The sequence below is a fragment of the Podarcis gaigeae genome (genome assembly GCF_964106915.1).
Source record: "Podarcis gaigeae genome assembly, chromosome: Z".
NCBI classification, from domain to species: Eukaryota; Metazoa; Chordata; class Lepidosauria; order Squamata; family Lacertidae; genus Podarcis; species Podarcis gaigeae.
The window spans coordinates 17,539,414-17,553,479 of NC_139691.1; the positions used below are offsets into that span (position 1 = coordinate 17,539,414).

A 14,066-nucleotide genomic window follows, 5' to 3' on the forward strand; every position below is an offset into this window, starting at 1 on the left:
CCGGCTGCACTCAAGAGGCTCTGCATGGCTATTCCTGAAGCCAGGAGAGCAAGAGGGATTGGTGCGCACCCTGAGCCTCCTGAGCGCAGCCTGCATTCAATCCATAACACACACACACATTTCCCCTTACTTTTTAGGAGGGAAGAAGTGTGTTTTATAGAGCAAAAAATATGGTAGCTTGTATTCTTCCTTATTGCGGAACAGAATCTGCTTGAACACGAAATACCCAGGTCCTGACTGAACAGGCTCCACGTTTGCACGAGAGGTATTGCTCTTGATCAAACAAGTGCCAACACAAGCCTCCACAGGCCTACCCTGCAGGGACAACTGGGGGCTGAGCATGCTGTGCAAGGGGATGCTGGGGGGCAGGGCTTACTTGCCCACCTTGCCTACCCATAGACACAGCTTCTGCATATTCAGGTAAGTGCCTCAACTCACCTTATGGGAGTTGTTGAGCTTCGCACAAGGGAGCTAGTATAACGGACTGTAGCTTGTGTGCACTGGGGACATCTTTCTCCAGGCTAACTCTGCATACACTGCTGCTCTCCTTCTGCCAACTTCAAACTCCTGTCTAACTTTCAGACTTCGTCAAACCTGCCCCTCATGCTGGATACTGAACCAAGAGTGAGGTGGCAGCAGGGAGAGGAGAGGAGAGGAGAGGAGCGTTGCAGCTAAAGGCCACTCCGGAGAGGGCATTTGATGTGACCTATGCTGTCAGGCTGATCACATCACATCTGCCAACATGGCACAGATCAAAACTGGGAGATGCTTGCATCACTCCTTTCCACAAGATGAGGGCCACAACCTTATTTCATCCAAAAGACTACCTGCCACAGGACAATCCATTTGCTTAGCCAGGGCTGTTTCAGAAGACAAAGGGCAGCAAATTTTTGCTGCCCATTGACCTGACAACTGATGAAAACTGAAACAAGTTAGTGACCTTTTCGATCTAAATGTTATTTATTGTAGTTTTGCTTAATTGCTTTGACATCGATGAGTTTTAATTTTCTATTTGAATTTGATAACGGGCTGTAAGCTGCCCTGAAGGGAACTGTAGATGTGGTAGAAGTTGCAACATCCATCAACTTGAGCCCTGTAATTAAAGGTGTGGAATAACACCTGGAGTCCTGGGTTCAGATAAGGGATATCTGGCTCTGAATCCCTGGGAAAAAGCAAGACCTGCAACAAGGTGTTTCAAGCATGGGTGTGTTTCCCTTCTCTTAAGAGATTTTAGCCAGCTATACTCTTTTCTGCGATACTCCTTTCCATTCCTCAATCAAATATCAATGCACACATCAATCAAATATGCTCTTCTATAGTTTCTACTGAAAGCCAGTGTGGTGAAGTGGTTAGTATCAGAGTAGGACCTGGGAGACCCGGGTTCAAATCCCCCACTCTGCCATAAAGCACACTGAATGTAATGTTGGGCTCAGTTATTGTCTCTAAGCCTAACTTATCTCACGGGGCTATTGTAGGCGTAAAATGAAGAAGGGAAGAATTGTTTACACTACCCTGACCTTGTTGGAAGAAATGGGGGGGTGGGTAGAAATGTAATAATAATTGTGACAATAATAATAATAATAATATTCATAAGAAACGTTTAGCATTTTTTTATTGATTTGCTTTATATACTTTAATTTCCCTCCCCCTCCCCAAAACACACTGTAGCTGGAGGAATTTCTGCCCCTATCAGAATAGAGGTGAACCAACTTACTTTTAATAAGAGGTGATACTTCAAAACTCTTTGCATTGGAACCACCAACAAGTCTTGCAGTTTAAACTTCCCATCCTGAACTTTCAGTGTACATTCCTGAAAGAGGGGGGAGAAAAGTGAGAATGCTTTAAAAAAGAAAAAAAGAAAATCTTTGTTTACAAAAGACTATCACTTCATGCTACCGTTAAGAAATTAACTAGTTTCAATTGCTCTGACTGTGGAAATCCAATTTGCATCTAAAAACCAGTGCCTTGACTATCAGGGATCAAAGCTCTTCTTTCATTGATGGCCATTAACATGGAAGGCTTCAGAAAAAGCATAAGGCTGTCAGTGGTGACTAGCTATGATGGCTATGCTATACCTCTACTTTCTGAGGTCCAGTATACCTAAAGGAGCATCTCCACCAGCATCGTTCAGCTTGGACACTGAGGTCCAGCTCCGAGGGCCTTCTGGTGGTTCCCTCACTGCGAGAAGTGAGGTTATAGGGAACCAGGCAAGAGGGCCTTCTTGGTAGTAGCACCTGCCGTGTGGAATGCCCTCCCATCAGATGTCAAGGAAATAAACAACTATCTGACTTTTAGAAGACATCTGAAGGCAGCCCTGATTAGGGAAGTTTTTGACGTTTTATCGCTTTATTATTATTGTTACTATTAATATTCTGTTGGGAGCTACCCAGAGTGGCTGGGGAAACCCAGCAACATGGGTGGGGTATAAATACTGCTTGCAGGTTTCCCATAATGGGTATCTGGTTGGTCACTGTGAGAATTAGACTAGTTGGGCCCCCTTTGGCCTGACCCTCTTCTTACACTTTTTCTAGCTTTCTACTTGGAGAGATCTCCAACAACTGGTATTCAGAAGCACGTTGTCTGCAACAATGGAGGGAGAACACAGCTGTTGTGGCTAGTAAGCCAATGATGGCAATGAATTCATCTAATCCCCTTTCAAAGGCTGGCCACCCACTTGCTGACCTCTCCCTGCACCCACCAAAAGCGCTCAGCACAGTCACCTCGATTTTCTGCTGAACATCTTCCCGGTTGGCCATGAGGTGATTCAGCGTGGTCTGTGCATATTCCATGTGGCTGCAGTACTCGCCGTATATCAAGAGCCTACAAGGAAGAAGGGGAAAGGATCTGACCACTGCTTTGACTCTGCTTGGCCTACTTTGGCATGGCACACAGTCCAACCCTAGTTAACGTTGGTGATGTGACAATCCCACTCCTGACACAAGTTTTAATATATTTTTACCTCTCCCTTGTGTCCAAAAGGGCCCCAGCAAGAGTACATACAATCCATGCACTGGATTTTGGGGTGCATTCTAGGTTCCAAGATTCAGTCTGGGATTGCTCCAGCATCCACCTAATACAGTGGTCCCCAAACCTTATGGAACCAAGTGGTTCCATAAACCAATCACCAGTGCCCACTACCCTAGAACCTTCATTATACACCCTTAGGCACCAGGCAAAAACTTTCCTCTTCAACCAGGCCTTTGGCTGATTAACATCTTATACCCCTTTTAAACGGGCTCATAGGAAGGGGCTGAGAGAGCAGGGATTACGGTTTTTTTGGTTTTGTTTTTATTATGAATTTTGTGTTTTCATATTGTACTTTTATGCTGTCAACCTGAGATCTACAGAAGAAGGGACTTATACAAATTTAATAAGCAATAATAAAAATATCCCACCCTACCCTATAAAAAGCAATATTCAGAACAGTGGGCTGAAAAAAGAAAAGTTCTCCTCCCTTGTGTGACCTAAACAATCCAAAGGAGAAACCAGAAATCTTAGCCAGTATGAAACTGTTCCAGAATCTGGATTGTGTAAAGGGTGGAACGAACACACACACACACACACAAACTTGGGTGGACCTTTACATAATATCTTGCTCTCTTCTTGCATCACCTTCTTCTTGTTCCAGCCAATTTGGCCACATGCTTTAATGTTGAAACAGTTTTCCTTGGGTGGCTCGTTGAGGGAGATAATTGGAGCCTTTGCAATTTTTGTGCTGCCAAGCTTAACATGAATGCACTTTGGGGCTGGAACTTCGAAGGGAGGCCAGGATTTCAGTGCCAAACGATTCGGACAGGGACAGCTGGCATCAGAGTTGCACCGAAGTCCCTCTGATAAGTTTCCAGCAGTCTTGCTGAAAACCTTCTTCTCTTTTCTAGAAATTCCTCCCCAGCCAGAGCCTCTGGATTCCCACCAGGACACAAGTCCCAGATCTTGAGATCTTTCACCAGATGTGGATCAGATTATGCATGAGGTCAAGAGAATCACCCATAGCACACTTCGGATGCCCCGGGGGGGGGGGGTGGAACACGCCTGGGATATATTTGCTAGTCTCATCCAAAGTTGCCCCCCCTTTTTTTGTTCCTGCAGGGGGTCGGGTTATTAGCTGTGAGCAGAGGACCCTTGTGAGTCCCTTCCAACTCTACAATTCTGTGACTGGGACTCCCACATCCTGCTTACTTTGTGGTGGCAGGAGACCTGGGTTGAAATACAGCGATGTGCCATCAGTATGCCCCATGCGACTAATCATCTGGGGCTCTGAGAACACCTTAAGGAGGTTCCCACAAATCCCTGCCATGTTCTCTCTCTCCCTCCACCAATTGCCAGTTTCCTTTCCTCCTTTTTCTTTTACCTTTCCTTGAATTCTAGAAACACTTTGGCCAAGCTGCTCCCTCCAGACATCATGGAAACATCGATGGCTCTCAGGAAATTGAAGTGGACTTTGATGAGGTCCTGGAAAAGAAAGAAAGGAAAGGGGAAGAGACATAGTACCCAAAGGTTATGCCCACTTACAGTGGTGGAGCTTCATGCTCCGGCACAGGGAAGTGGAGACATTGGTGGAGGAAGAGGAGTGCGGGGGGAGCGCACTGCCCCTGGCAGAGTGATCCTGGTGGAGTGGCATTGTGGCTGCTCCCCCACCCGGACTGGGCGCCATGCCCCCTCAGACACGCGCCACACCACCAGGACGCACACCAGCCCCGCCCCCACCTGCTCTCGGCCCCCCGGTGCTGGAGCATGAAGCTCTGCCACTGGGGGCGTGTTCTGGGGGCGTGTTGCCCAGCACAGGTGGGGGGGGCAGCCGTGATGGCACCCCACCAGGATTGCGCTGCCAGGGGCGGTGCGCTCCCCCCCCACTCCTCTTCCTCCGCCAGTGCCCACTTATGTGAAAGAGAATACAATTTACTTATTATTTAGAAACAAAAAAGCTCCACTCAGGCCACCATAATTAACCACTCAGGAACTCTTAAAAGGGAGTCATTGTGTGTAAAGTGAATTGTAAACTGCAGCAGGGTCAGACTTGAAACCCAGGTTCCTTAAATCAAGGAACTAAATCTGCAGCCTGTGTGAAAAAGGGGAGAAGAGATTTAAAGGTCTGGATCTTAGACAACATTACCTCCAAGTTAATAAATATTGCTTCCATTTCTTGTAGAGTCAAAACCAGCCTCAATGGATTCATGTAGTTCTGCAAAAGCGAAACAGAAAAATGTGGGAAGCATAGGCCACAACACCCAATTTCTACAGCAGGGGTGAGGGAGTCTAACATGGTCATCTAAGTCTCTCTATCTGGCAAATGAAATTCCCAACAGGCCATGCTCTGTCTCCCATGTTCATGCTGCTCATGGGTCTTGCTCTGCAGTTTCCTCAGGTGATTTTGCCTGGCTGGAAGGTGCCCTTGAATTGTGATCATGTCTCTTGCTTACCTGAATGGAGGTTGTGTGTGTGTGTGTGTGTGTGTGTGTGTGTATCTTTAGAAACCTATGACTTTGAATATAGCTTACTGTACAAGGGTGAGAGCGATATCGTTTATTCTGCCACTTTTGTCTCTGGCGCCACTTGCCACTGTTGCATGGCCCTCAGAACACTGCCCACAAGGGAGTAAGAACTTAAGAGCCCTACTGGATCAGGTAGTCCAGCATCTTTCTCTCACAGTAGCCAGTCAGATGCCCCAATGGGAAACCTGAAAGCAGGACCTGAGCACAACAGCAACACTCTCCCCACTTGAGATTCCCAGAAACTTAGAGGCAATGCTGCTTCCAAGAGTAGAGGTATAGCGTCAAAAGAGCCTGGCTGCTGGATCAGACCAAAGGCCCATCTAGTCCAGCATCCTGGTCTTCTGGCTAACCAGAAGCCACAAACAGGACCAAAGTTGAAAGAGCAACTCTCCCCTCCTGTGTTTTCCAGCAACTGGTATTCAGAGGCACCCTGCCTCCAGTAGTAAAGAAGAAGCAGGAGACCCTAAAAAAGGCTCTGTTGGATCAGGCCTGTGGCCCATTCAATAAAAGCAACTTGTTCCCACAGTGGCCGACCAGATCGTGTTATGGGAAGCCCACATGCAGGATCTGAAAACAAGAGCAACTCTTGCCCTAACTAAATATTCAGTGTACATACCTTGGGTCACAGACACTTCAGGTTGCGTTTTTTTGGGTTACGGATGCGCTGAAATCCGGAAGTACTGGAATGGATTACTTCTGGGTTTCAGTGGTTGCACATGCACAGAAGCACTAAATCATACTTTGCACATGTGCAGAAGCACCAAATCGCAACCCATACATGTACAGACGCAGCGCTGCGGGTTGTGAACGTGCCTCCCGCATCGATCATGTTCGCAACCCAAGCATCCACTGTACGAAACCTCTCTTCGTCCACCCATTTGATATATTTTTTTCTTTAGCCAAGGAATAAAAAGCAAATTGTAATTGAGCTAATTTTGTGTTTTAAAAACATTAATGTGTTTACAATGCTGCTTAATCACCAAAGGGGAAAGTAATTACTTGGCTCCTGGCTCCACATTATGCTCCTTAAGTTATCATCTTTACATACATGTGTGTGTGTGGTTTTAAACAATTCTGAAATGCAAAACCAAACCATAATTCATCAAAATGAATTAAAAGGCAGGCCTGGCGAGACGTGCCCACCCAAGATAAATAGCCCTGCTCCCTTATCATTTGAAGGCCATCAAACAGAGGTAAGGGAAAGGGTCCTTATCAGAACGGTTATGGAGCTCCTGCCCATCAGGAAGAGTAATGAGTCTGTTAAAAGCTGTCACTGGGCTGGGCACGAGAGGGGGCTGGATGTTGCAAGAGGGAGAGGAAAAAAACTTTTTGGCAGCAAGGACAGAAAAACAAAACTCTCCGCCCCCTTTCACGATGCCTTCAGCTCCAGGGGGCATTTTCCAAGAAAGGGAGGGTGGCCTGGCTGTTTTAAAGGCTCCCTTCCTTCCTTTCCTTGTTTGTTTGCAGCATTTATCTCCCACCTTTTCCTCCAATGAGCTTAAGGGTGTGCATAGGTAGGTTAGGCCGGAAGAGGGAGCGGGGGGGGGGGGAGAGGGAGAAAGAGAGACTGGCCCATGAAGTCATACCCACACCTATTCTCTATTGTCAAAATTTTGATTGTAAGATCCCTGTCATAGAGCCCAAGCGTCAAATGCACTGACATATGTAATGTAGCAATTTGCACTTGACATTCACCTTTTCTATGTCTTCGAGAGTCTTGTAGTATTTGGCCTCAGTTTCCTGGATCTCTAGCAAACAGCAATTCCTTTTGTCATCTTCCGTCATGCCCATTTTCTAGAGGGGAAAACATAAACACTGGCATGTTAGCATGTCTAAGCTGCTCATTTTGATCTGAACTCAACAGAATGGAACTTAGGGATACCTTCAGGTGGACAAGGGAAGCTGTTTCATGCAGAGCCAGACCACTGGACTGCCTATGCTATCAAGCAGCAGCAATCCAGGGTTTTATTTGGTGGGGGGGGGAGGCAATTCCAGCCCTGCCTGAAGATGCCATTGGGGATTGCACTGGGGCCACCTGCATGCAAAGCAGATGCTCTACCACTGAGCTATAGTCCTTTCACTGAAAATACAGTAAGGTTCAAATAGGAATGAAGGAATCTGCCTTATCTGACCACAGTATAAGGCCATCATCAGTAGCTTTGTCTAGCTAGACACACATGAGGAAGGACATTCCCAGAAGCAGCACCTGGATTAGGACTCACCAACCTTCTTAGGCCCATGGGAACATTTGGATTTTGGAGGGACTGCTCTGGGCGCTATTTCCTCTAGTCACTTCTACCCCACCCCACCCTCCAAAACCAGTCCTTCTCTTGCACACACTCCACGTTCTGGGTAAAAGTTGGACCCAGTAGAATTAATCTCAGCCGTGAGCATATAGGGTTACTTGAGGAAATGGGAAAGAGGGTCACTCTGCCAACTTCCTCCTTCAACTTTATGTGCTCTTTAAGGGAGAAAATGCTAGCTACCCTCATCACTTTGTGGCTAAGAGGGCAGTTGCAGGGTGCACTGGGGCTTTTACTGCAGCCCCTTCTTGTCCTACCACATTCTAAGTGTATGAATGAATGTTTTGTTTTGTTTTGTTTTAATACTGTCTTATGCTAACCAATGAACTGTTTTACTTTTTGAGGTGTAAATTGCTTTGTAACCTATTGGTGGCAAAAACAAAAAAATCAGTTCATAAATAAATAGCCAGATCTATGCATGTTCCAAATGAGGCACAAAAGGCACCTGAGATGTCCATTTCGAAGCATGCAAACCTGGGCTTGGGACCATGGCACATGCAATGGATAAAAACTCTTTTCACTTATAGATGGGAACACTTACCTGCATATATCTGATCTGAAGCATGGAAGGGGCACACAGGGAAAATCAAGAAGGGTTAGGACGTTTTGCATCACAAATCACCCATTTCATTTGGAATTCTAAAAATGTTTTTGCTGCACATTGTGGGGATAAGTTACAAAGGCTTGCAAAGGCCGCTAATATGTCTTAGGTATACTCATAAGAACAAAAGAAGAACTTGCTGGATCATGCCATAGGGGTTGCATCTAGCCCAGCTTCCTGTCCTCACAATGGCTAACCAGATACCCATTATGGGAAGCCCACAAGCAGGACCTGAGCACAAGAGCACTCTTCCCTTCATGGAGTTTCTAGCAACTGGTATTCAGAAGCATTGATACATCCAATTGGAGGCAGAGCAGAGCCATCATGGCTAGTAGCCATACAAAAGCCCTCTTCTCCTCCTCCATGAATTTTTCTGATCCACGGTTTAACTATGCTCTGTGTGAATAAGGACTTTATCTGTCCTGAATCTTCCAACAGCTTCATTGGATGTCCACCAGTTCTAGTGTTATGAGAGGAGAGGAAAACTTTTCTCTGTCTACTCTCTCCATCCTTGATCTATAAACTGAAAAATCCCAAAATCCTCACTTTTGAAAGCAGCAGACTTTGCATGACTTTTAACACACCGCTCAAAAAAAGGGAAAAGGTGCCCCCCAGGGAGCGGAATATCAGGGCAATGTCTGTCAACACTTGCCAGAATCTAAAAATACTCTCAGGAGAAGACGTGCAGCTGGCTAATTGAGCCACCCATCCATCCCAACTTTCTCAGCCTCAAGAGAGAAGATGTGACAGCTAGCCAGGGCAGGTTGTCATCTGCTTGCTATTTTTATGCCTCCCTTACACATTTATCTCTCTCTCTCTCCCCCTTACAGAAGGCACTCCCCATACTCCAGATGACCTCCCAAAATATTTTGTTTCCCCATCTAAAAAGCAGCAGAAGTGAAGGTTTAGTGTGCAGGATGACCCCAAAGAGAGAGAGGAAGACGGTGCATTTCAAACAAAAACAAAAAAACTATTGGGTGTGGGTATGTCATTAGTGATGGGAATAAGAGACACACACCCCAATACAAGTGGCAGATAAGAATCATTCTGCATTGGTAAGAAAACAGTATTTTAGTGTGGAAGCACCCACACTATCACTGATCTATTATTCATCACTGATCCACACTATCGCTATCACTGAGCTATGGCCCTTCCCCCAAATCATTCAAGTGGCTACCCACTGCCATCACAATTCTATTCAGATTGCCCCCCTCCTGATATTCAGTTCTAAAAACAGTAGCTAAGGGGACCACCCCAAAAAGTTATGAGGCTGAGGCCCTTCCTTCCCTTGTCATTTGAGCATGCTCAGGACTTCAATGATGCCCTCACCATGGGCTGCTGGACTTCCACTTTGATAATATCTTCGTAGATGTCATCCCCTTCATCTTCACATGGGACGCAGTCGTAGATGTCTTCCCCCAGATCGTGCTCGCTGGAACAAAACCAACAAGGGTCGTTTAGTGCATCAAAAGAAACAGAGCAGGCCACGCTCATGGTTAAGTGTAAAAAGTCGCACAGAAAATGTTAAATAAATAAAAGGTGGTTACGTGAACTGCAGCGTGACAACAGCCATACATTTTTATGCATATGGGGGAAAACCAAATGGTTAAACATATACCGTATTTGCCCGAATATAAGCTGTACCCAAATATAAGCCGCACCTTTAAAATTCGGGGGGGGGGGGAGAGAATACCCAAATATAAGCTGCTCCCTTAAAATTCCGCAGGCACTCACACCCATTCCATTTTACCATATGTCTGTTTCAGCAGCGATATTGTAAAAAAAAACAACACCATTTTTGTAAGGCCATAAATTTAAGCTGCACTTTAACTTTTCACGGTCAGAATATGGGGGGGGGGGTGCAGCTTATATTTGGGCCAATACGGTAAATGAATCTTGTAGATGGGCAACCTTCTGCATGCAGCATGCCAAGGGTGGGCAGGGCCAGAGGCAAACATGGACAGAGAGCAACAAATGTGCCTCTTGGCTTTGTATGGTAGGCTACATTCTAGCCGTGTCCAAGCCAGAGCTTTCTACACATGCACACAGCAACATCTCTCAGATGCTGAGATGGGCAGAGGGCCTTCTCTGTGGTGGCCCCTAAGTTGAAGACCTCCCTTCCCACAGAGGTGTATATGTATGGCCAATGCATGCCTCTTTCCCTTGGTCTTTGGCACCTGAGATGTGTGTGTTTTAGGATGCACCTTATTTTGTTATTTTAAGCAGTTTTAAGCTGTTTTTAATGTTGAGTTTCGATTTTTAACCAACCCTGGGATCTTAGGGTGAAAGACAAATAATAAATTTGCAACAACAACAACAACAACATGCTGCCTCTTTATTCTCCATACAGGCAAGCAAGAGGCATCATCATAGTTCAAGGCTGAACATCTGCACATGGTTTTGTACTGGAAGACAACACTTTATGCTTGGTAATTATTATTTTTAAATCAATAAAGTTTGTAATCAATCATTCATTCAATAAAGGTGGCAGAAGTCCTTGAGGAGGGAACAGAGTAGGGCTCACGGGGGATGTGGTCTGGGAAGGGGAACGGCCTGGGAACACTCCCAAGGGCCAGACAGAGAATTCTAGAGAGCTGCATTCATTCTCTTGGCTTATGTTTCCCCCAACTCTGCTATATATCCAGAATTCATAGAAGGGGACTTTTGAAGAGCATTTTTAGGGAAATCAAATTTGCTTAGTCTCCAGATTCTGTCTCCTAGCCGTCATTCCTGCACTGCAGGGAGTTGAAGTAGGGTCCCTTTGGGTCTCTTCCAACTCTGCACTTCTATGATTCTGTCCAGCAGTTGCCAAACCCCAATATGGGGACCCACACCTTCCGGCAACTTCCGCAGCAGGCACTCAGTGACTTCTGATAGCAAAGGCTGGCTTTGAAAGCAAAGGTTGGCTTTGAACTCGGGATGTGAGCTTTGGCCTCCTGCTGAGTTTAAAGAGGGCACTGGCAGAAATTGCCTTTCTCTCCCTCCTGCTCCATCGCCAGCAGCTCTCTTTGCAGTGAAAAATGGCACTTTGCCTTGCAAGCTGAAGCTCTGTGAGAGCTGTTTAAAAACAAAAACAGCTAGAAAGCGTTGGCTGGAGAGAAGACTCTCTGTCACACCCATTCCCTAGCTGCTTGTTAGGGGAATGATGGTCTCCTAATTGCCCAGATTATCTAGGGAGTATGAGGGTCATATCACTGCCCAGCCATGATGAAGCTTATATTTACTCCTACCTTTGGGGTCCCCTGGATGTACCCTTATCTCAATCCCATCTCTGGCTCAGACGAATGCAGAAATAAAGGAAGCTGCTTTATATTGCATCAGATCATTGGTCCATATAGCTCAGTACTGCCTGCACTGACTGGCAGTGGCTCCCTAGGATTCCGGATAGGGGATCTCCACATGAATATGCTGTTGAGGATTGAAGGTGGACTCTTCTGCATGCAAAGCAGATGCTCTCAGTGGCGTAGCGTGGAGGGTGCAGGGGGGCCGGCCGCACCGGGTGCAACATCGGGGGGGGGGGGCGCGCTAATCTATTGGAAGAGACTCGAGTGCTAAAATCCACGGGTTAGGGGGCGCAAATTACTTGCCTTGCCCCGGGTGCTGACAACCCACGCTATGCCACTGGATGCTCTGCTCCTGAGCTTTGTGGCCTTAAAAATGATTCTAGTACACGTGGTTCTAAATAAAGGGCTGAATTGAATAGAACATAGGAAGTTGCCTTGTACTGAGTCAGACCATTGGTTCACCTAGCTGCATTAACTGGCAGCAGATTTCAGACAGGGAATCCTTTCCTAGCCCCACCCGGAGATGCCATTTGGGGATTGAACTTGGGACCATCTGCATGCAAAGCAGGTGCATTACCACTAAGCTAAGCTATCACCCTTCCCCATTCACGGAAGACACAAGTGGGGAAGGGTGGAGAGATAGATCACCCGGGCAGTCATTCTCCATGACTGTCCAGGACAGAGGGCATGGCTTTTCCCAAATCGTGAGGGCCAGACAGAGGTCTGGAGGGCTACACTTGCAGCAAACCAGGGGCAGGGAACCTTCTGCATTCCTGATCTTGTGCAACTACAACTCCCATCAGCCTCAGCAAGCAATGCCAGGGATGATGGTAGTTGTGGTTCAGCAACATTTGGAGGAATGCAGGTTCTTCACACCTGCAGCAAACCAATCCACTCCAGTAAGATCAACGAGTCTGCCGTTAAATAATTTCAGTTGCTGGTTTGACAGTGGCAGATCTGAGCAGCATGTGAAGCCAGCCTTTGCTAATAGCTTAAGAACGTCCTATGTGTGGGTGTTTACGGACTTCCTGGATGCTGCTGCCTCTGTTTGGTCACTTGCAGCATCCCCCTTTCCGTGCATCGCAACCCGCTCTTTTTGCAAAGGACAGCAACCGGGATGGGCTGTCAACTCTGGTTATATAGCAACCCAGCAATGATCGTTTTAGCATTTTGCCGCACCACACAGCAGAGCCCGTGGGTGAAGCAGCGCATCTCAGCTTGTCACTTGAGTTATTGTAGGGGACACAGCATTGGCAGGGTTGGGGTGGGGGGATAACACACACACGCGCGCGCACACACACACACGCACGACCTAACCTAACACAGTTTGTCTTGGAATGCTGGGAACTTCATATAAGTTACGGCAGTCAGCCCTGGAAAACTATTTCATACCCTCAGCTCTGGAACTGATCTGCAGGAGAGCAAATCAGCTAGCACTGCTGAGAAACATCTTCATCAAGTTCCTCCTTCAGCCATCATCCACAGCAGCTATTCCATCAGGCTGCATAGCAGGGAGAAAGAGGGGACCGGGGTGGGTGGGGACAGGGCTTCTCTCTTGCCGAAACACCAGTAACTTTCTGCTTCTCCTCTCCTTGAAATCTGCAATTCCAGCTATCTATTACAAGAACTCAGGAACGAAGGAAGAACCAGAGTCATTGTGATCTGGGATCCTGGAGGAGGGGGCAGATTAGAGACCTGCTACTATTTTTGAAACTGGGTCCCAGTCTCCAGCATCTTAGAGCTGCCCAAGCAGAGTGAAAGGAGTTGAATCAGCCACTGAGGATCGGGTCCTTGGGTCACTCTGGAGAAGGTGTATGGGAAGAAGACAAATGCTCATGGGGGTGTGAAGCAGGGCTAGGAAGAGATGTGGTGTGGGGAGAAGAGTGTGTGGCTTGGGGGAATCCAAGGAAAAGAGAGAGGGGAGTGGAGGGCCATATTAAGACCCATGGGCCCGAGGTTCCCCACTCCTATGCCCAAATAAAAAATGAAATCAGGAACAAATAAAATCCCATGGCAGAATCCGTTATTTGGTAGATACTTACTCAGCCAGCTCTTCCAGGCTCCTATAGACATCATCATCATTTTCTGTGGTCTCCTCTGAAGGGAATGGCCTGGAAAGCAAAGGGGAGGTGGGGAGATACAGAGAAAGTGTTAAGTCTACTAAGAATAAGAGTTGGGAAGACCTGGAAATATGAGAACATCTGCTTTACGTTCTTTTTAAAAACAGGATAAGGCAAGTAAGGAATGCAAATATGATCAATGCTGCTTCTGTGATATGCAGGTTAGAGTGGTCTGGAGAATGAACTTTTGGTTCCTACTCAGAGCCTCTGTATTCATGGAGACTAAAGCCATCAATGATAAGGGGCCTTGTGGAGAGCCAGTGTGG

General features: G+C 46.7%; 1 protein-coding gene across 4 annotated transcripts in view; it reads right to left on the reverse strand.

Annotated features, from left to right (window-relative positions):
* VAV2 (vav guanine nucleotide exchange factor 2) overlaps positions 1-14,066 on the reverse strand; it is a 154,892-nt gene that overhangs the window by 27,913 nt on the left and 112,913 nt on the right. For all 4 annotated transcript variants that reach the window (XM_083722145.1, XM_083722143.1, XM_083722146.1 and 1 more), the window contains exons 4-10: positions 13,723-13,791; positions 9,726-9,828; positions 7,188-7,286; positions 5,114-5,182; positions 4,352-4,452; positions 2,721-2,820; positions 1,715-1,810 (exon numbers count right to left, since the gene is read on the reverse strand). In XM_083722145.1, the coding sequence (XP_083578271.1) occupies positions 1,715-1,810; positions 2,721-2,820; positions 4,352-4,452; positions 5,114-5,182; positions 7,188-7,286; positions 9,726-9,828; positions 13,723-13,791 (637 nt within the window). The remainder of the gene's footprint in view (positions 1-1,714; positions 1,811-2,720; positions 2,821-4,351; positions 4,453-5,113; positions 5,183-7,187; positions 7,287-9,725; positions 9,829-13,722; positions 13,792-14,066) is intronic.